Source organism: Cucurbita maxima, unplaced genomic scaffold (assembly GCF_002738345.1).
Source record: "Cucurbita maxima cultivar Rimu unplaced genomic scaffold, Cmax_1.0 Cma_Scf00013, whole genome shotgun sequence".
NCBI classification, from domain to species: domain Eukaryota; kingdom Viridiplantae; phylum Streptophyta; class Magnoliopsida; order Cucurbitales; family Cucurbitaceae; genus Cucurbita; species Cucurbita maxima.
The window spans coordinates 4,862,232-4,885,008 of NW_019272029.1; the positions used below are offsets into that span (position 1 = coordinate 4,862,232).

A 22,777-nucleotide genomic window follows, 5' to 3' on the forward strand; every position below is an offset into this window, starting at 1 on the left:
TTTAAGAAGGGGTGTCTTGTGTCTTGCAGAAATAGAAGTAGCACACGGTATTTTAAGAAGGGGTGTCTTGTCTTTGCGAGAAATATAGAAGTAGCACACGACTTGTATATTTTAAGAAATTGATAACGATCAAAGTGTTCCTAATGTTCCAATTGGACTTATTACACGATCCAAGACCAAAAAGATTCAACAAGCATTCATTATCTACAAAATTTGATAGACTTGGTTCAACCATTATTTCATGTGTTACAAGCTAGTCAATTGAGGAAATACCATTTGAAGCTTTGGAAGTGAATATTTGCACGGTTGAAGTAGTGGATAAGATTGCTTTCAATTGTAATTGGTTAAAAAACTTTATTTATTATTTTAATTTCATAATTTCTTGGAGTGGGCAAAAAGGATAGGAAATTACTTGTAGGCCTAACCTTTTTTTTTTGTGGAGATTTAAAGGGTAATGGTAGTAAATCATAGTCACTAACTTCTTTAATCCGCATCTAAAGAGTTGCAAGTTTCTTTTGTGGAGAAATAATAAATACCCACAAATTTAGAAATTGAGACTTTTCCCCTAGAAATTCGAGTATCATGTTTGTTTCAAGCAATTTTTGTAGTAGATTGCATCTAAGTTATTCAATCAAAAGTTTTGATAAGTTTGATTGTAGAGTGGCTCAATTTAAAACAGGTTCTAAATCTTAGTTGTTGTTTCAACAAAACTTAAGATCGTTTGGTTGAGAGGATTATTGTTTTAACAAAAGATTAAGATATACCTCTTCATTCGAGAGTATTGAATTAGAGTTGCCTCAGTCATCTTCTTCAATGTCCACTTCTTCACTCTATAGTACTTCCCTTCCTTGAAGATCAGTAACGTTTAACGCTTTGGGTGATGTAGGAAGTCTTTAACGTGGGAGGTATAGAGATCAAAGCATAACAAAGCTAAAATAGGAACCAAAAGGAACCTTAGAAAACTGTCTCATAAGGTTCAAACTTTAAAATAATTGATTGTTGTAGAAAATAAATCCGTGCTATTCTGTGGAAGTCATAATATAATGAGCAAAAAGGAAGGAGTTTAGGAGTTCGGGAGTTGGTAAAATAAGAAACAAAAAGAGTATTACAAAGTAAAGTGAGACTCTAAATTGGCATCCCTAATGTAAAGTGTTTTTGTGACGGAATTCCAAGGAAACAAATCGTGTTGTAATGAGACATGATTTCTACTTTCTAACCTCATTAGTTATAAACGTATCTAAACCATAAACTGAGCCTCTTCTACTATTCGCCCGAGACCTACGAGAACTCGTTCGTTCGTTCGTTCCTTCCTTCCTTCCTTCCTTCCTTCCTTCCTTCACTGCCTCTTTCAGTCCCTTCCCCCTTAAATGCGATGGATTTCACTCCTTAATATACATACAAACTGCTGCAATCAAAGTCATCTTATAAGGATAAAAATGACCTTTCACACACCCCCTCCCTCCCTGGCTCAATCAAAGTGGAATAGGAACATCCCTCCCACCTCGACCAAAAACTTCCTCTCTGAAGAACAACAGTGCAAAGAGTTGCATATTGCTCATATAGGAGTTGAGTTAAAGGGGGTGCATGGCTACGGCTTGTGAGATGCTGCTGCAAGCTGCTGCTACTAGAATCAAAGAATACAACCGACAGAACTCGACGGTCGTGATTTATCTTCTTTTTGGTGATGCTTTCCTATCTTGGAAATAATTCAGTCGTGAAGGAAATTAAGCTAAGGTTACCTCTGAAGATGAGGTGAAGGAGGTTCTTCGAGAGGAGTACGTTGTTGATTTGAGCTAGAATGAAATCTTTGATCCTCAAATGCTCTACTCATTCTGCCTCCCTCGTTCATCTGCGGCGACACATCGTTTATATTAGCAGAACCTACAGGTCCAAGAGATCCAAACTCGAGCTGTTCTGCAGGTGAGCCATACCCACCATTATGATCCAACGGATAAAACATCACAATCGAGGGCATGGAAGGTCCATTAGAAGTCACCGCGCCTGGATTCATGCCTGGGAGCGGATACATGCCATAAGCCATACTAGTCGACCCACTTGGTGTGGTGTTTGAGTGGATCGGACCATTCTGGGATTGGTAAGGCATGGAGTCATGTCTATGTGAGCTCCATGCCCTTTCAGCTCGATTCTCACTTGCAGACAAGCGGTCTAACCTGGAATTTGGCTTGTCGACTTGGCCGCGCCGACCAGAACTTCGTGATTTTGAATTGATGTTCCAGTTCCCATCTCTTTCACCATGACTATCACTTCTATCATAGCTGTAGTTTCCTCGCCTAGCATTCTGGCGTTCGCGCGGTGAAGCCTTCTAAAAAAACAGTAAAAGAAGTATAGAGTAAAAATCTAGAGAAGGAAGAATAACATGCTAGGCATAACTCCATTCAAAAAGCAAGGAACCACCTTACCACTATTAACAATTGAACAGAAAACATACGTAGTGAAAAAAACTGTTTCGAAACAAGAATGCACAAATGCACAAATTTCGAATCACAGAAAATTAATAGAGCCACGTATTGGACAGATTGAGCATCTGTTTTCAAATAGTAGCAGAACCAAACAAATCATTAAATAAGTGGGAGTGAAGTGGCTTTCTTACAGGATTTGGCAAGTACGTTCCAGTCCCGCTGCGATGTCTCGGCATTTCATCGATGTAATGCTGATATAAATTAGGCCTGTTAGAAACAGACTGGACAGGAGAAACAGGGAGTAAACGAGACCCATAACCCAGAGTAAATAAATTCATGTTGGCTGAAAGAGGTCTTCCGGGCCCATCCCATGGAAAACGACCCTGCAGATAGACGGGGGCAACAGGTGAAGGATAAATCAGAGGTGATGGATGCCGAGAGCTTTGGCAAAGCCGACCATATTGCAAATTTTGCCAGTGACTGGCAAAATCACTATTGAGAATGTCAAATTTAGATTGTGAAGGTTCAGTGACGGAAGACCCTTTCATAGGATTAGTGATGGTATAAACATCAGGCTTATTATGTCCTTCAGACAAATCGGTAGTCTGGGAAGAATCGACATTATCCAAGGAGTCCTCCTCGCTGAAATGACTCGTTGAAGCATCTGAAGTTCCTGCCTCTGATGGAAAATTATAAAATGGAAGCATTGTAACAAAGGGAACAGGTGGCCCTGTAGGATAAAATGCAAATGGAACCACCCCAGAATTATCAGCACCTCTTTGTCTAGAACCTGGGCCCATGAGTACTGGAGGAAGAGGTATTAATGGATCTGACCCAGCTGTATGGGGTGGTGGTTCAACCCCAGTAATTTGATGCCTTGTAGCATGAGGTCCAGCACTTATTTCGGCCAATTCAGTACCCATATTAGGTAGGTGACTCCAATCTCTGCTACCTTCGTCGGTCACAGTAGATGAACGTTCAGAAACATTTTTGCCTTTCCCATAAGAGGATGGCGGGTCAAAGGTATTTGATTTGGATCCCTGTTTCTCCCTAGATGATTTTGAGGCTCTTGAAGGCAACTCATCCCAAGAACTCACTGTGGTAGTCTTGTTTCTTAGGCCACTAGTGTGTGAGACACCAGTAGAGGGCCTAAAGGATGATGGTCTATCGTCGTAACGTGCTTCATTCTCTCTGTCATCTTGATAAGCATTTGCATTCCCATCCTTCATTGCCACTCGATTTTCTTTGGCATGCTTTTTATGGGTAACAGTAGCACTGCCAGAGACGGGCATTCGGGATGAAGGAATAATGTTAAAACCTCCAGAAGTCGACTGTTGCTTATCATCCGACTGAAGCCCTTCAAATCCCCCATTGTCATGATCAAACCCAACACTAGAATTCCTATCTTGCTCCTGCCAAAAGTCTTCATCCCCCTCTCTTGAATTCATTTCTAAAGAACTAAAATTTTCATTGCCCGACTCAATGCCATCTTCTGAACTTGTCGACAATCCCATGCCAGGAAAATAGGGAGTCAACGGAGAAGGAACAAATCCTTGTGGGAAATGCATATTTGTGCCCCAAGGAGTCTTAATCAAGGGAATGTTGGTGGGGACCATTCCTCCCAAGTTCCTTGGAGGATAGCCCATAGGGGCTAAAACAGAAGAAGGTAATGGAAGAGGTAGGTGAGCTGTCGTCATGTTCAGTGGCAGATGAACCTGTCCATTAAAATTATGGGCAGTAGATGATGCCATCAAGTTAACAAGATCCTGCTCCTCCTGATGCATCGCCAATGTCCCAGAAATAGAAGCAAAATCCTCGCCAATAGCTTCGGGGCCAGACTCATCCTGGTGACTATTTGAACCACTGTTCGAATCACCAGTACCATCAATGCTCTGACGGGTTGGTATATGTCTAACAATTGAAGGATCGTCAGTTGACGATCTCAATTGGTTTTCCACATTATCAGATTCTAGGTTCTTCCTCCTGTTGGCCTCTGTTCTGTTAAAATGGACTTTTCCACTTTCAGGAACTCTGTTACGCCTTAATGGAGATGAAACTTCACTGTAGGTGTCAGTAAGCTCTGGGCTAGAACGTGTCCTTGCAAACAGAAACCTTCCCTGTAAATCATTCACATGGTTCTCGGGTTTAGAATATCTCTGACTTCTATCTACAAGGTTACCATGATAGTAGTTAGTTTCTTTCCTACTATGATCAGAGGACCTTGAGTTGTTTGAGCTGCCACAACTCCTTTGTGCTTGATTACGAGAAGTTGTAGAAGTGTCATTTCTAGATGCACTTTCCGAGGGAGTACCTTGAAGTGAGTTCGCAAGGTGAGAGCCACGGGACCAAACATCTTGGGTTTCATGACCAGATGAATTCTCATTTCTTTTGCTGTTCGATTTATTTCTGAGATGCTCAGAACCATCTACATGCTGTGAATTAGATAATCGCAAGAACTTCAAGTCGATCTTTGGAACATCAGGACGTTGGCCACTGCCATGTCTCTCCCAAGTGTTCAAAAAAAACTGATTCAATTCTAAGAGGATACCGTCTCTGGGGCACTCGAACAATCTTGCCAGTCTTTTAGCTCCAAATGCAAATGCACTGCGTATCCTGAAGAAGTTACCTGGGTAACACATGAAACACAATTGAAGTTGCTACCAACAACTACAGAAACAAAACAAGCAACAGAAGAACCATGCATTTCATCAACAAACATGATGATGCACTTGAGCAAAAAAAAAAAAAAAGTTCATAAATCCATTCACCACAAGAATGGGAATGAGGGAATCCATTAAAGCTATTGCTTGTTCATTGAAAGGAAAGTTCTATGTTTACTATCAACCAATGCCAAATATATCACCGAGCACAAAAAAATGGCAACAATAAGTTAGGCCTACAATGGTGGGAGTTGGAGGAGAGGTAAACACAGAAATATATATATATATATATATATATATATATATATATATATATATATATATATATGTATGTATAAAATTCATGGTAGAGGACCACATGCATATATGAACGAGGGTGGTAAGAATGAGGGGGAATAGTATAGTGCTTGATTCACCTCAATCTTTCTAATTAACACTAATCTCATCATTTGATACCTATCATAATATCAGCCCTTCTAACTTAAAATTAGATCAGATATAACACTCGTTCTAAAAGCCTCCAAGTCCCAAATGATTAACAAAACAGTAGAACCTGGTCAAGTCAAAATCAAACAAATTAAACACTAAAAATTTTGAGTATTGAGGTTCAGTCAGAGCCAACTCGCATCCTTCAATAACAGTAAAGGCCAAATGCACAAGCCTACTATTTTTATCCCCATCGTAATGCCCATAAACACCAACTAACTCATGCTCGGAACCTAGAAACTACTGCCCATAATAAAATTATTTTTTTCAATGGACAACATTAACAGTTTAGTACAAGAAGTAACTACTTCTACACTACTGAGAACAAATTGGTGCCAAAAGCTCAAAAATATTAAAATCTATATACCTTTACTTACACTACGCCCAAGGTTGTTGTTTACACGCAAAGGATCTATTACATTAAAATGCTTAGAAACAAAAGGCGGTCCCTGATATTCTAGGCCCCCAGGAAAAACGGCATATACTGAACTGCATGCTTCAAGAAATAACTTGCTGAGAAGTAACTCACCACCATCTTTACACGGAGGTTCAGCTGTAAAAATCTCAAACGCATTAAAACAGTGGCTACTCCCCGACAAACAAGACATACTTATCAATAGAAGAACTATTGATTTATCTTAGATTACAATGTACCTGTCATATCTGGTAGGGAACTAATAGGTACAGGACCCCATAGGCTAACACAAAAATTATCCCAGTCAAACTTGCTAAAGAACTCTAAAAACCGATAAAGGACCTGTAGTGCAAAACAAACATTTTCATGTATTGGTTAATGTATAAAACAAAAAAAAAAACAAATCAAAGAGATCAAAATTATGAATAACCTCAAGAGGCCCAGCGAAGGAATTGTTGAACACGTGAAATATGTAGAGGACCAAGGTTTCCAAGGCATAAGTAGATATAAGTCCATGGTGTGCACCCAGTATTCGACTCTCATAATAACACCAGGCTTTGATCAGTATAATACTGCGCTTGAATAAGTGGTCTTGGCTTATTAAATGATCAACCTACAAAATGAAAACAAGTATATGACCAGTAGAAGATACTGATGATATGAGTATCATTCTAATACGTTATAGCTGTTGAAGGATTAAGGGCGGGGTTAGTAAGGAAGCACTGCTCACCTCCTCCAGAAAACAAAGGGTGCACAATCCCCCAAGCTGATCAAATGAGATGTCTACAACTATATTTTCCACCAGGCACTTAATTATCTTAACCTGCAAAAGGTACAGAAATAAAATAAGACATTAATATAACATTATAATTCACATAAATATCATCCAGGGTTAAAAGTACATTAATAGTAGTAACAACATTACACATGAAAGCTAGCTAGTGAATAAATATTAGAAGCGTGCTACTTTAAAACTAATAGTTACACGAGATAGAGTAGAGCCTCAGATAACCAATAGCTCAAGGCATGCCCATAAATACCATCGTTGAACAACACAAAAATTTAAAAAAAAAAATGCAAACACCCTCTTAACCCATGTTTATGAAGAAACCCAAACATGCTAGAACATCAACAGAACCATCAAACGCATCTGCTAAGTTATGAAATATGATAATTGAACATTTGATTGTTAATCAACATAAAGCCCTAAATATAGTTACATGGACCTCGACGTGAAATGTGAAGATTATGTAGTAATAAATAAATTTAAGAGACACTGAAAGAAACGAAACGAGAAAGAAGATTGATCCCCAAAAATATTAATGACCACTTATTGTCTAATAACTATTCCCTACTTATTTTCTCCCACTTAGATTATTTCATCAGCAGAAGGGATAAAACAAAATAGTGCAAAAATGTGTTTAGATGAGGGTAAGCACAAGTAAACTGTATGCTTGAACAAGCCCTCTCAAACAATCTTAACAGATTCTATTTTTTTTTTTTTTTTCCCCCGTAAGAAACAATTTCATTGACATATGAAATTTACAAAAGAGATCATTGATTATGATAATTACAAAATTTGATATACCAACATATTCAAAGCATTACAAATTCTTTTAGCAAATATTACTTCTGACAAACATGGTACCAACTAATATTTAAATATTTTTGAAGGCTGAAAATACCTCATCGTGTTCTTAAACTACATGAATGCTCTCTGCTGTCTATGTAAAATCCAGTGGTAATGGAATAAACTTGGAAATAGACAAGAATTAGAATACTAACAAAATCCATAAGAGGTAAATACTTAAGTCAGAGGGGGCCAACCTCAGCTTTAATGTATTGAACTTCTTTTACACGAAATTCAGCATTCTCATTCTTCTCCTCACTTTCAAGCATATCCCGAACCTGATGGGCCCATGTCTCCTTCAAACTATAATTCTTGCTAAATGCTGTTAAGTCAATGTCTCCATCAGGCAAATATGTTTTCAGGGGAACAGACCCAAAAGTGAACACCTGCACATTTTATTCATAATTTGAGCAAAGATAACAGATGAATGGAAAACATAACATCGTGTAAACAATTTGCAACAAGCAATAACTGGGGAAACAAAGCCCATGTAAGTAATAACATAACAAAATGAAACCCAATTACTCATAAAAAAAATTTATTAAAAGAGGCATGAATTCAACAAGACCGGCTATGACACCCTTCAAGGTATGAATGATTGTATAAATTCTTCCCAATTGGGTTGAGTCAACAAAATAAGCAAGATCGTGGAAGCTCAATTATCCATTATCAAAGTTAATTCCAGAATTTTCCATTATGCAAGTGAATCTGATTTGAAACTTAAACATGGTAGCAAACCTCATTTTCTTTTCCTGAAATACAGAACGAAATTATTCGTTTGTTTCATCTTCTAAAGCAACTTTTTTACTGAGTAATGCTGCACCAGCTCATTTCACTTGAAGACTAAATTATAACCAAGATTAATAAAAAACAAGGCAACGTGGAACTATTATTGTTCATAAAGGGGGGAGGAACGGTTTAAATAATGTTAATGACAATATTAAGATCACATTACCTTCATGAGGGCCCATATTACACAAACAAGGTATTGGTATCACCAGGCACAAACACACTATTTCAAAAATATAAGTAGACAACATGTTCCATCACAAGGACTGGCTATCATTTAACAGCATAGGGATATTGACAAACAAAAATGCTATTAACAACTACTTATCACTCAACAACACACGTTCAAAAGAGTGTTGTGATGAACTACAGTGCTTCTTAGTCATACGAGATATATACACACATGTCCCTATAGCGAACAACAAAGTGGGGTGTTTAAATGCCATTGCACCTGGCAAGGGAAGCATTTCCTGATCAGCCGCTGCACATAGTCTGCAACAGCATTTCGCCGTTCTTCAGAGGGTGGATTGGGCTGAATGCAGTCGATAAGCTCGGCGGTTCGCTCCTCCGCCTTCGACCATCGCTGGGAATCAAGCACTCGCATGACAGTAGCTGCCTCATCGGGCAAAAGACCGTTGGGCAATAGCCCACAAGGTGGCTGTGCCCACCCCTCATGTTCGCCCATGCAAGCCAAGACTTTTCCACAACTCAATAAATTCTACAAGGATTAAACCCCCAGAAGAGAAGCAACTCAATCTCTTCCTCCTTTATCCAAAAACAAACCAAAGGCAAAAAACAGTAAAAGAGGGGAGAAGGCAACTAAAAAGAGATGGAAATTAGAGAATTTCTTGATAAGGCTATTCTCTTCTCAGTCAAAAAGGAAACTTCAAGTGGTGGAGAAACAATTCGTTCCCAACGGATTCGTTCGCGTTTGGAGTTAAAAACTGCCAAATGCAAAAGCAATCCTAACAAACAAACATAGAACAGAGTGAAACAAAATATGAGGATTCCCCAGTTGAAAAATAAAAAATCCCAGATGAAAAAGAGGGAAATCAAGAAGACACCCACCCAAATCTAATAATCCAAGGAGGATGGAAACCCTAAAGAGAGCAGAAAAGGAAACCCTAGAAGTAGTTTAGAGAAAATGAAAGCGAAAACACAAAAACTAATCCAATCCCAAAAATGTCGGAAGGGAGGGCGAAAAAGAAATGGAGGACAGAAGGGTTAGGGAGGAAAAGGAAGAAGAAGAAGAAGAAAGCATAAAAGTAGGAAGGGAAATGAATGCTGAAGAAGGGTGGTGGTAGATCAAATCAAAATCAAAAAGGGTTTGTGAGAGAGGGGAAGAAAAGGAAGAGAATCAGAGATAGTGTTTTAGGGAATTGGAATAATATGGGATTTGAAAGAGAAGAGAAGAGACGAGAAGAGAGGAGGCGATGGAGAACGGTTTTGACGTTGAAGCAAAGGATTTGATTGTAAACTTTTCAGGTTTTCCAAAAAAAAAAAAATCATTTTTTTTCTCTGTTACAAAAATGGTATCACAGAGATGAGAGAAATGGAAGATTATTAAAATTCAAATCTACCATACCATACACTCCTTTGTTCTTGGGACTTGCTAAACAAACAAAAATACAAAATGGCCCATTCTTCCTAAATTAATCCACACATTTATTTCATTCTCATTTACTTAACTAAACTTTGATTAATGTTAAGTCATCATTTTTTCTTACTAACTCATTACCAAATTTATAATTGTATTACCATCGCATTTAAAAATATTATAACTATGATATAATAATATGGTCTGAGGTTAGATCTTTAATTCCAGCTTCACAAGAAACTTGATCAACCCGATTTGGATGTTTTTAAATATACAACTTAGTGAATATGATACACCACACTGAATTAGATTAGGTTAAAGTGAATTGGATGGAAGAAATCTTTTTCTTTTACTCAGTCTAAAACTTTGGATTGAAACTCTATTTTTAAGACCCAGACCAACAAAAAAAACCGGTAACTTATACACCAATACCTCAATCCAAATTTCTATTAATGTCTCGTGCTCATCTCTTATGTGGAAAAATAACTCTTAAAAGAAAACTTCATCTATAGTGCAAATGTCGAAAATGTTTAAAATATACTCTTCTCTGGAAAACATAGACACGGTATTATGTACTTAAATATGAAATACTAAAATTTAGAAAAAATAAAAATAAATACAAAATAATTTAAAACAATGAAATGCAAAACAACCTATTATATCGTATGACTAGGAATTTAAATGAGACTACCATATGCACGTGCTATAGTTTCTATTCGTGATGTCGTTGTTCGTCGTACATGTGTGTCTTGCTTTTACCTGAAAAATGATGTGGCACACGGCTTGAGTATTTCAAAGAATACTCTGTAGGTGACCCCACTATAAGGGGCCCTGCAAATGCAAACACATGTAATCATGCTCTTGAGACCTATCTCTATTATCTTGGGCTCGCCTCTAATCTCGGGTAAATTAGATGTGTAGTACTTCCCTACACACGACCCACACGTTCGAGTGTGAATCTCCAAGGTGTTCATACACCCCCTGAACCCTCTAGTCAAGCTAATCTGTAGCGATGTCTGGAGGTCAGCGGAACCTCATAGTGTCATGCTCCCCATGGACACCATCATCATTATATTGTGCACATCCGCACTCATCGTCTCTGGGGAAGTATCTCTATGTTTATGAACATACAATATGTATGAAGTCCTTCTAAATACCATCTTATCATCTCTTCTGACAAAACCCTCTGGTCTCATCTCTTTGTTACATTAAGTAACATCTGCTCGTTGGATATTTATATTAATATCATTTTCATTTTTAGAGTTGTGTCCTATGTCAGTCTATCGACATGATGCAATATGATACTCATCATCGTATAGTCTGCTTAATATGAAAAACATCAATATATTAAGACAAATGTCATGCAATCATCATACTCATCATATCACCATAAAGTGCATAAAGCATATCAAGTACGTCATACATCAAACTATATATATGACGCACATCATCAAGCATCATAACTCAAGCATTATAACTCATACATCAACATAACTCATAAATCATCATATACTAATATATGACATCATACGATACAGCTCATACATTATCATAACTCATACAATTTCTAGCCTATACTAGAGCAAGATTACCTATTAGCTTAAATTGTTGTCACGAATTTATCTTAATGAAAGTTCGATTCTGTCATTTGAATTCCAAGTCAACCTAGGTGAGTTCATGACATTTTTATTTATTTATCTATTTTGGGCTATTACAATGAGTGATATGATGATGCTTTATCATGTTTTACAATGATTATGATGTCTTATATAATGAGTTGTATGATGATGATGATGTGAGATTATGAAGTTTCCTTAATATGACGTTATTTTTCATATTAAGATGAAATGCATGTTTTAAATGTCATGTTGCATTATGATGACGATTTTTCTAGGATACAACCTTGGTTAATGTTAATGATGATTTATGTAAGAAGACCAATGCACATATACTACTCATATAAATGTAAGTAGAACTTACGGTTGTGTCAAAACATGTTTTAAAGATGAGAAACTATAGGGACCTCGTGCATTTTTTGTGTACATAAACATCGGGTTACTTTCCTTTTTACGATGATGATTATGGACGCCTACGCTCCGATGATGATGGTGATTATGTCTCGCATGACACTCAGGGGTCTGCTGACCTCCAGATGTTGCTACAGGCAGCTAGCTCGACTATGATGGGTCTAGGGGGTGCGAACCGCTTGAGAATGCGTGCTTGTACTTGTGAGTCATGTGTAGGAAAATACTACACATCCAATTTAGTTTGGACTGGAGGCACCCGTATGATGGTTTTAATGATAGGTCCTTAGAGCATGAGTTGCGTGTGTTTGCATTTTCTCGGGCCAATAGTAGGGTCACTTACTAAGTATTTCTCAAAATACTTGGGCCGTGTGCTAAATCTATTTCAGGTAAAGGCAAGACACCCTTGTACGACTGACAACGACACCACAATTATTAGACTTAGGTAAGTATAGGTCGTTTTGCATTTCATGTTTTTAATTATTTATTATTGTTGTGTTTATCTATTTCAGGTAAAGGCAAGACACCCCTTCTTTTTCAGTGATTTATCGTAAGAACTTTTATTTTGAGCAATTTTATATTGATTGACCTCTTGGAAAATTTCCTAGGATCCATGTGAGTGAGGAAAAAACGTGTTGGAAAGATTTATGTTGGTTTGTGGGGATAGTTTTTACTCTTAGAAACGAGGAGTAAGTAACGTGACCATGTCGCAAATTGAAGAATGTCAAGGTCATCGAATGTCGTATTCGGATTTCGAATTCTCATATGAATTTAGGACAAACCATGCGGGAAGAAGTCGTGTTGATTTGTGGGGATAGTCTTTACTATTAGAATTGAGGAGAATTTTCGGCATGGGTCATTACAAACGAGGAAGGGAAACTTTTTGGAAACTGAGGAGGTAAGCAACCTCCTTCCCTACTCTATTCGAGTTGTTGGAGTCAACGGGATCATTAGGTGACGAATTCGAATTTCAAATCCTGAACTGAATCGTTATAGATGAAGGAGGAAAAAATTTAGCACACTAAGTTAATTGAAATCAATTCCTATAGCTTCATGGTTGACATGGCTTGAATTTTGATGAAGAAACTTACCCTTGAGGACCCCCTACGAGCTTGGAGGAGGCAATTTTATAGGCAGTATTGGTAAGCTTTTGTCACGTCCTCATCTATCTTAATAGAGAAGACGATGATGTGGTCAAATCACCTAAATGGTCCGGCCTTGGTTCATTTTGATCTAGCCTTCAAGTATATATATATGTGACCCATCCTAAGAAATTTTGGAGAAAATTGAGCTTGGGAAGGACTTGAATTGAACCCAGGAGTGTGCCCAAACAAGGTAGTAACCATCCGATTATGTTTTTTCCTAGGAATTAACAAATAGGCACTAAAACCGAGTAATATATGAAATTGACCCACTTATAATATTTATTTGCATGAAATTAAGTATGACATAATATCATGGAATAATGATAGATATTGAACTTAAAAATCATAGAGGCATGTCTAAGGTTATAAACCAACGTTAAAGGTTATAATGGTAAAAGTGCTTCTAATGAACATTTTATGGTACTTTAGGGGCTTAATCAACTTCAAATCACACGAAACTTGCATGACATCTACTTATGGTATTATGGTTGCATTGCGCATGATTTTACGATGGTTTGTTATTATTATTACATGTATGCTTGGATTAGGGCTAATAAACCTTATAGAATGTCGTGAGCTTAAACTGGGACTTAAGCCTTTTTATGAAAGACCCTTAGAACCATAGGCTTAGGTTGTGTCATAAGCCTGATAGACACCCATATCATGAGGTATTGCTTTACTTCGACCTACCTTATGCCATAAGTCATCCAGTGTTGGATTGGTATAGCAACTTTAGACGGAGGGGTCAATAGTTTTTTTTTTTTTTAAATTATGTATGTTTAATTTTTTATATTCAATTTTAAAAAATAAAAAATTATGAAAAATAAAGAAATCACAATAATGATATAAAAATTAATTAGGACGAAGTTAGAGAAAATAACCCCTATAATTTTATAATGGTTCGGTCAATCTCGACCTACCTACTTCTCAAACACCTCTTGGAAATTTGAATAAACACTCTCTCGACTCTTTTCACAGATTGGAGAAAAACTGTTATACCACTCTTTTTACGAGTTCAAGAGCAAACTCAATTTTTCCACAACTTAGAATCATACTATTATGAATATTTGAATTTTGAAGAATACATCACAACTTTTTTGAATACTCACAATTATATATTCACTAATATAATAAAACTCTCTCTTAAAAAAATGATGAAAAGAAATAAAAATTAAAAGTTTGGAAATAGTAACTATGGAGACTTAAAAGAAAATATAGGACTCAAGAATGGTAGAAAGTATTATTTTTTCGAACTTCTATATGTCAGGCTTGGTTACAATATCTTTCCATTTGACCGTTAGATCATCACCAAATTTAAGTATGTTCGGGAGGATACACAACTCATCAAATCCATTGGCTAGAATTTAAAATGAAGATTGGTGAGCCCCTAGTCAAAGAAGATATTTTTGTTGAAAAGTTCAAAAAAATTAGCCTCAAATTCCAATTCTAAATGTTTCAATGTTGGTATTTAATAATTTCATTCCTACACCATCTGTCTTTTATATAATAATTTGTGAGTATTTATAGTCTCCCACCTAAACTTCTCATTCTTCAAATGTATTATAGTGGCTAAAATTTAATCCGGATCCCCTTAAATCACCAACAAGTCAATTTGACAAATAACTTCCGCCCTTTGCCCATTACAAAAATTATGAAATTAAAAATAATAAATAATGTTTTCTAGCCACTTATCAATCATGTGCACTTTATAACAATTTCATGTGCTACTTCAACTATGCAAATATTCACTTTTGAAGTTCTAAATGGTCATTTCTCAATCGAATCAGCTTGTAACATATGAAATAATGGTTGAATCGAATTTATCCAATTTTGTAGATGAAGAATGAATGCTTGTTGAATCTTCTTTGCCTTGGGTCGTGTAATAAGTCCAGTTAGAACATTTGGAACACAGTGATCCTTATCAATTATGCTGGAATTACTAAAGAAACTTTCCCTTCAAGTTATCGTGTTAATAATGTTTCTTACGACTTTGACTATTCATTTTGGTTGCTTCGATCGAAGGTCAAAATCAACATCTGTAGTATTAGAGCTAGGATGTCAAAAAAAATTCTTCACTACACAAAGTTGTTAGAGGAGACGTGACAATGATAAAGAGTTGAAAGAAGGAGAATGTAATGTTCCGTACTCACAAAGAGTAATATCACAACGTGGTCGATAAAGATGTTTGTTAATGTATAGGCACTAGGCATGTAGGATGTCATCATAAACGTAAGTTACCATAGGGGTATACTGGTCATTTTACACTCTTACTTGGTTTAGCTACTTAATTTCATCCAAGAGGTATTAGGGTTATTTATAGCTTAAACATGTCATCTTATAAGTAGTATTAAATTTAATGGGAGTTCATTTAGTGGGTTATTTTAACATTACTTTGATTTTTTGGTTCTTAACTCACTATTCTGAGTCTAGTTCTTCTATATTTTTTTAAAGTCTTCCTTAACTTAAGGTTGATATTTAAATTCAAGCAATTCCTTCTAGGATTTCTTATGAAAAATCTAAATTCACTATTTACCTCGTCGTTGACGTTTGAGTCTTTGATTTTCGAGCTTCAGTATTCAAATTGCTCCAAATGTTCTTTAATAGGTCTACAATTTGAGTCTAATTTCTAGAACTATCAAGAATTTTATGAAAACTAGTCTAAAATAAATTTAGTTTAATAAAAATTGAGGGTTAGGGTTTAGGGTTTAGGGTTTTAGGCTAATATGGTTGGTTCAATGGCCACGATATCATCTTCTTCCCTAAAACAGGGGAAGAAGGGAATGACCCATTGCACGATGCCTCTTAAAGTCACCTTCTGCAACTTAAAAAGAGTGTTTTTTCCCTTTATTTCTTCGTAATACTTAAAGATCATGTTGCAAGAAAGAGTTAGGAATCAATTTCATTCCTTTTAGTGTACTATAGCTCAAGTAATGGCCTCATCAGAAAAGTTTGGTCTCGCCCATGTAAAAAAACCAAGAACTCTTTATTGGTTGGGAAAATCAAAAACTCATCAGGCCTCGTCGTTCATAAGATCTGATCATCTTCTTTCCCCCTTAAGCTTAAAAAATCATTTTGGAAGGATAGAATTCTTGTGGATACCTCCAATTTCACATTTGAATTTCTTGGCCTCTTACCCATCTTCACCTAATGCTCATGGTGCTTATTGGGGGTGGAATGATAGGGACATCTTTAGCTCTTGATTTCTTCATAAAAAATCTTCCTCTCATTATCACGAATCTAGTAGTATAAACCTTACCACCCCCAATATATCTCTAAATCCGCCCCCATAAACTTTTTCTTTGAGCCACAACTCTTCGAACCTCAACATCTTCTAAAAATAATAATAAGAAGAATAATAAGAATAATAATAAAAAATAAAAATAAATAAGTAAATAAATAAACCTCATTGGTGTCCCCACGAGTGAATGTAAGGGTTGTAGGATAAATCTTCTTGTAGCTTTAGACTGCATTGTTTTAGTTTCTTCTCGTGGTCGGTTGTGGAAGATTAAATTAGACAAGCGTGTTTGAACCATTTTTAGCTCTCAAATTCTTCATGAACTCATTTAGGAATGATAGAAATTTATTTGAGAAAAAATGGTATACCATAATTTTCGAATTTGGAAGAAAGAATACACAAAAACTAAAAGCCTCAATCTTCTGTTTTTGGAACTCTCCTCACTCGACTCTTGTCCCAAAATATTGACCACAAACCACAAAATTCTTTAGAGATGAATCTTATACCCACCTTGATTGTTCCAAAATCGTGCTGATTTTGAACTTAAAATTTTTGGAAGGTTCGTCGAACAAATCTACTCCAATCAAAGGGTTGTCGGCCATGGTTTTGATTCCTGGTTTTGATTCCAAACAGTTGGATGTAAATATCCTCTAGCTTTCTTGAACTTAATCAACGGTTGGATTTGAAGGTAAGGTAAGAACAATTTTTTTTGAAGGTAACTGGTTATAAAAGATATTTGCTTCCAATTTAATGACAAGGACATTTTTGTAATTATCTTAGTCGATTTTGCTACCCCAACAGTTGGACATTTTTTCTTTTAAGAGATTAACAAAAAGTCAGATTTTGCGTTAGAACTTCATAGACCTTTGTTAATTGACTTAGGTGTTCAAGCTTGCTTTTACTATAGATTAAAACATCACGAATTATTTAGACGTCGTACCGTGAAGGCCTAGAAAACAATATGACAAGCATCCTGTCAAGGAAGTCGCATATTATTTGGTCTTTCTCGACATTAACTTTTCACTACTTCCACTATTAATGATCACTTGACAAATTCGTAAAATTTTTATAGTGATGATTTATAACTTTGCACCGTTTACATGCATGGTTGAAAAGAACATGAAAACCTGTATGAATGAGTAGTTTTTTAGTTAAACAAACTTGTACCGAAGTAGGTATGAAAAAAATATGATCTTAGTACACATTCAATCGTACAATACGAACTAGGATCACCTAGATCGTATTATATGATTGAGAGCAAATTAAAATCGTATTTTAGTTATATCTTGCTTGATACAAGTTCGTTTTAGCTAAATGACTTCACTTTTTACATTATTTCGTGTTATTTTCAACCATTCTTATAAACGTAGCAAAATTTTAAGGCATTAGGATCAATCCTTGATCATATGGTGCAACTATACATACACTAAGATAGTATTTTGGTCATATCTCCCTCGATACAAGTTTGTTTTAACTATTTGACCACTCATTTTTATATGTTTTTAATGTTCTTTCTTACTATGCACATAAATTCAGCAAAAGCTTAATACATCTCAACTCTTCTTGCCCTTCAAAGCCGAAATGCTCTAAATTTAATTTTTTTTTAAAGATTAGATTAACTAAAAGAATTTAGTGAAACTTTGGGAGATATTCATGTTGGAATGTGATGACCCTCGATTTGTGTTGCACAATTGTTTATTATTTTCCATCTGAGTTATTTGACTTCTTGTAACTTAAATAAATTTATAAGAACATAGGCAAACTTAGCCTACTCCAGTGTCCCAACCTATTTATTTAAAGTTAAACCAAACCAGTTCAAGTACGTTTATGCATTTACAGAGGTGACTTGCAAGATGATTACAAAGCTCATGGAAAATGGTGTTAAACACCTGTCATTATCTCATTGGATACCAAACTATTCTTATTGTCCAAATTTCCATCATGCCTCCATAACTCTGGAGATGGCGAGGTAAGTAATGGCAATAACAATTTCCTCTGCTTTCTGACTTTGCCGGTATGCATCTTCGTGTGTTGGTTAAGAACCCCATTCAAAGCCTTCAGATAGAAACTCGAGTCATGGTCCCTTAAAATTGTACCCTCTGACCCATAAGCTGTAGGGTCACTGAGTGTCTCAAGTGGATGAGGGCAATTCAGGAACGCCCTAAGGATCCCTGTGGAGTATCCATTTTGGGTGCTGTCCAAAGTATAGAGGGCACTTCCCTCAGGTAGCATAGGATGAGGGGGAGATGACATCTCTTCAGGTTGCAATATGAATATCTTACCCATTGGAGAATATAGTAATTTCTGCATAATAAACATAAAGTTCAAAACTGTAAATGCCCAAAGCCACCACCGGCAGATATTGTCTTCTTTGGACTTTTTCTTTTAAACTTCTTACCCTCAAGGTTGTTAAAATGCGTCTACTAGGGAGAGGTTTCCACACCTTTATGAGGGTGTTTCGTTCTCCTCCCCAACCAATGTGGGATCTCACAATACATATGAGCAATATTTTGTATACTTTAACCAAAAACTCGATCAACTTCAACAGAAAGCATATCCTAAGATCGCTTACACTTTTGTTGAGGCAAGAGTGTGACCGAAACGATCCACTCAAGCGCTTCAGAACAGCAGCGACATGGTTTGGGTAGTTGCAGGAGAAGGCCCTCGGAACGATATCCCGGTGCATTATGACGCAACGGATATCGTCTTCATCCAAACCCAATTCAATTAGAATCTTGTGTCCACCACAGAATACAAATGGAGAACCAAAAGTGACCACTGGTTGAAGCATACAAGGCTTCACAATCTCATTCTTCAGTAGCATCAAGTGCACCAAAAGGGAAAGACTGCCTCCAAGAGAATGACCAGTAAACTGAAACTTTGCATGGGTTCCATATGTTTTCAAATGCTCTATAATTTCTGGTATGAATTGCTTGTATATTCCCTTTGCAGCTTCATATATTCCTCTATGAACAAGCACATCACTTCCCTACATTAAGTCCATTTTTAATTACAACTACATGTACTTTTCTTTTTTCTGACTTGCCAAGTAATAGAGGCCATTCAAGCTATTATTTTACCTCGAACTTCGTGGGCTCGAAAAAAAGATTTGCTTGCCAAGATGCCAACGAATCCGATCCCTGTATATCACACAATCTAACTGGTTAAATTATAAGTAGAGCCTATTAATCCCACTTTTCTTTAAAAAGTTCCTATTTGTTCTCAAGCATTCGTTCTTTTATCTATTTAGTTGCTATACTTCAAAAAATATTTTAGTTAGAAGGATTGGAGTAAACACCTGAATGATGAAGTATCGAGTCGAGCTGTGGATGTCGTCACAAACAAACCATTCACAAGGAGAAGAGTGAAGAGATTGGAGGCCCTTTGCAGTCTCCTGTTTCTGCACCTCCTCAGCAGCAACCACAGCAGTCATTGTTGAAGCTGCAACATAAGCAGCAACCTCGGGATTATATGCCCGACACGAACTCTCTCCTCTCTCTTGTGGCTCCAAAGGATGGGATGAAGGATTCTTGGCTCTCGAGTGCATGTACGATGCAGCTGTTGCAGCTATCTCATAAGCAACAGTCGTGGGGATTTGTTGTGTCCTCTCCAACTGCAAGGCTTCCCCTGAACAAACTTCACCAACATTTAAGGCCTCATCAGATATACAGGTTGAATGCTGATCCTGTTTTTCTTTCATATTAAAGGCTGCACCATTCGCTTTCTTGCGCAACGAGGACGTAACGAATTTCAGGCCACAGCATCGTTCTAATTCCTCTGCCTGTAATTAAATAAATCAAATTCAATGGATATCAAAATTCACATGTCACTATAATCTTTCTTTTTAGTACAGACATCGCAATCTAAGACTAAGACATCACAAATAAATATGTCCATGTTCGACATATGCCCGACACTCCAATACTCGAACACTTATTCAGCACAATAGACACCAGTCAGACTCTAATCATATAAATTAAATGAGTATGCCGCTTTTTAGGCATACTATAATCCCCGACTCTGCATGTTCATGACCTCGTTTTCTTAGAAAATAATGTGTGATCCTTTCTGAATCAAATGAGTACCTTTATTTCTGGTATAACATAGGCCATGTTCGACAGGAATGCGAGCTGAGAAAACACCTTGGTATCAGACAATGGAACCTTAACTAAAAATCTTGCAAATGATTCAGTATCAAAACTAAACTCTCCTTCATCCTCAGAGTCATAATAATCCACTTCACACCCACCATCATCTTCACCACAAAATCTCTCACCAGTTTCATCATGATGTGTATAAATATCATTCTCAACTCCTTTTTTCTGCTTCGTCCGCCAATGCCTTCGAATCTCCAACAATCTCTCAATCCAATTCGCTCTCCTTGTCACCTCCTCTTCACTACTCAGATCCTTCGAGGTCTCCTCCATGTCAAACAAAAAGGATCTGATTGGATGAGGAAGAAAAGACCCTGAAAATTTCAAAGGAAAAATCCTCATTCCCATAGAGTTATTATTATTGTTGTTGTTTTTTGGCTTTGGCTGTGTTGAAGTAGCATGAATTTTGTTTGCAGAGTAACAAATATGGTTATCAGAATAAGATCTTTTGATGCAAGTTCGTTCTCGAATATCCTTGCTCGAGTGTGAACGACGAATCCCATTATACTCTTTGAAGATGATGTCTTTTGTCATTGAAGTGGCTGAAGAATTGCCAATAGCCACTGAAGTACAAGCCATAATGACTCTTGAAGAACTCTCACTTGATGGATCAATGAAACTATTTGCGTTTATTAGACCCTTTTCACAACAAGCGATCCCTGAAAATGGAAGACAAAATTTTAAATTTCAATGAAGCTGAAAATTTTAAACAATCTCAAACTGTTATTGATCTTATATGAAGAGGTCATATCGTTATGTGAAAGAATTTAATAATCAATCAGATCTTCGGTTTGTCCGTATGGTCCTTAGAAATGGAAATTGATGATATCCCATTTCAATGGAGCAGTGATCTTCTTGTTCATAACGAAAAAAAATATATATAAATAAAATTGAACCCCATTGTGTTAAAAATGTTATACATCTAATTGTTGAGTTGATTAGATTAATGTGTTAACTAGAAAAGCAATAACAAAGACAGCTAAACTCCAAATCCTGTTGCTAACACCTATGTTCAAATTCATCCGTTTACAAAGATAACAAATCCAAAATCAACATGGAATACTTCAAATTTTCACCTACCAAAAGAATCAGACTGTTTTGGATATTCCTATTGTTACGTACTACGTCAAGAAAGCACTTGATCTTAGCATTATACTTAGATTCCAATGAATTGAAAAAATTTATACGTAATTCTTTCTGGTTCGCTCACAATACAAAGCATAAAGATGTGCAAAATTTGAAGAGATGATGAATAATCAACTGGCAGTCGCCGCCTCCACTACTTCCCTCGAATCTATCGATCTTAAAATTAATTTCCAACATTTGAGAAGCCGACATTGTTGAAAACAGAGGATTTACCAAAAGAAGAGACTCACAAACTCCAGTTTAGACAATTCAAACCGATAATAACAAAGCAACGCAACCTAGAAATGCATTCACAAAACTTCACACAAATGCAATCCAGAACGAACAATAGATTCAATAAACACGTATTTCATCATACCTCAAGTTCTCGAGGATCCGATCGCTCCACGAAATTTCAAAATGGAGCTCATAATTACAGAGAAACCAAGGATTTTTGAATTAAGTACGAAGCTGAGTAGAGACAATTCAGGGGATCAAAGCTTCAAAGGACGCTTTTGGGAGTGTATTATTTGTTAATAAATCTTATGGTGGGTTCGTGTCGAATGTTTGCGAATGTTGTTGACAGAGAAGAGAAATGATCAGTTACGGGCGCTGTGATTCTCCATCTGTGCTCCCGCTGTTACGTTGAGGAGACTCCATTGAGGGAGAAAGAAGAATGGAGAACTTTCAATTTTTTGTTTTCTAACATCAGATTAGTAATAATTATTAAAACACATATTCAAATTATATTATATATAAATAAAAAAAAAAAATAAAAAAAATAAGGTATCTATTTTGTTTGGGAAGAATATTAATTAAAATTATTATACCTAATTTTAAGAGTGTTGAATGAACTCATAATTTTATTAATGTGAGTTTTAGGTTTAATATGGATGGCCTAAATTCTAAACATATGAGCGTTAATTCACACTTTAAAATCAAATCTTATATTAATACCTATAATAATCTACGCTTATTAAAAACAAATAAAACTCTTTTTCGACCCAAAAAAAAAAAAATTAATGTTATGTAACGAAGATTTGGACATATCAGTCGTCGGGGTAGTATTTTTTTTTTTTTTTTTTTTTTTTTTTTTT

The 22,777-nt window shown here is 36.3% G+C and overlaps 3 protein-coding genes across 5 annotated transcripts in view; all 3 read right to left on the reverse strand.

Annotated features, from left to right (window-relative positions):
- The window catches only part of LOC111488654 (probable inactive purple acid phosphatase 29), a 421,893-nt gene that overhangs the window by 79,753 nt on the left and 319,363 nt on the right, over positions 1–22,777 (reverse strand). The window lies entirely within an intron of this gene.
- On the reverse strand, positions 1,042–9,879 carry LOC111488520. 2 transcript variants are annotated; one of them, XM_023136289.1, is made up of 9 exons: positions 8,852–9,879; positions 7,809–7,997; positions 6,712–6,804; positions 6,412–6,594; positions 6,221–6,323; positions 5,934–6,119; positions 2,612–5,046; positions 1,936–2,323; positions 1,042–1,849 (listed from the first exon to the last, which is right to left on the reverse strand). In XM_023136289.1, the coding sequence occupies exons 1-9, from the start codon at positions 9,083–9,085 to the stop codon at positions 1,824–1,826; spliced, it is 3,837 nt and encodes a 1,278-aa protein (XP_022992057.1). In that variant the 5' UTR covers positions 9,086–9,879; the 3' UTR covers positions 1,042–1,823. The 2 variants fall into 2 exon arrangements, with proteins under 2 accessions (XP_022992057.1, XP_022992056.1); XM_023136288.1 differs by having other exon boundaries at positions 1,042–2,323; positions 8,852–9,878.
- Positions 18,140–22,373, reverse strand: LOC111488580. 2 transcript variants are annotated; one of them, XM_023136403.1, is made up of 6 exons: positions 22,060–22,373; positions 20,487–21,214; positions 19,700–20,182; positions 19,482–19,541; positions 18,974–19,390; positions 18,140–18,705 (listed from the first exon to the last, which is right to left on the reverse strand). In XM_023136403.1, the coding sequence occupies exons 2-6, from the start codon at positions 21,132–21,134 to the stop codon at positions 18,283–18,285; spliced, it is 2,031 nt and encodes a 676-aa protein (XP_022992171.1). In that variant the 5' UTR covers positions 21,135–21,214; positions 22,060–22,373; the 3' UTR covers positions 18,140–18,282. The 2 variants fall into 2 exon arrangements, with proteins under 2 accessions (XP_022992171.1, XP_022992170.1); XM_023136402.1 differs by having other exon boundaries at positions 22,288–22,371.

Excerpts from the sequence above, each read along its gene's own strand:
- LOC111488520 (XM_023136288.1), bottom strand. The coding sequence starts at position 9,085 with ATGGGCGAACATGAGGGGTGGGCACAGCCACCTTGTGGGCTATTGCCC. Across the intron at positions 7,998-8,851 it reads GGAAATGCTTCCCTTGCCAG|GTGTTCACTTTTGGGTCTGT; the intron begins GTGCAATGGCAT and ends TAAAATGTGCAG. Across the intron at positions 5,047-5,933 it reads TGGGCGTAGTGTAAGTAAAG|GTAACTTCTTCAGGATACGC; the intron begins GTATATAGATTT and ends TGTGTTACCCAG.
- LOC111488580 (XM_023136402.1), bottom strand. Across the intron at positions 20,183-20,486 it reads ATGTTATACCAGAAATAAAG|GCAGAGGAATTAGAACGATG; the intron begins GTACTCATTTGA and ends ATTTAATTACAG. Across the intron at positions 19,542-19,699 it reads CTCGATACTTCATCATTCAG|GGATCGGATTCGTTGGCATC; the intron begins GTGTTTACTCCA and ends TGTGATATACAG.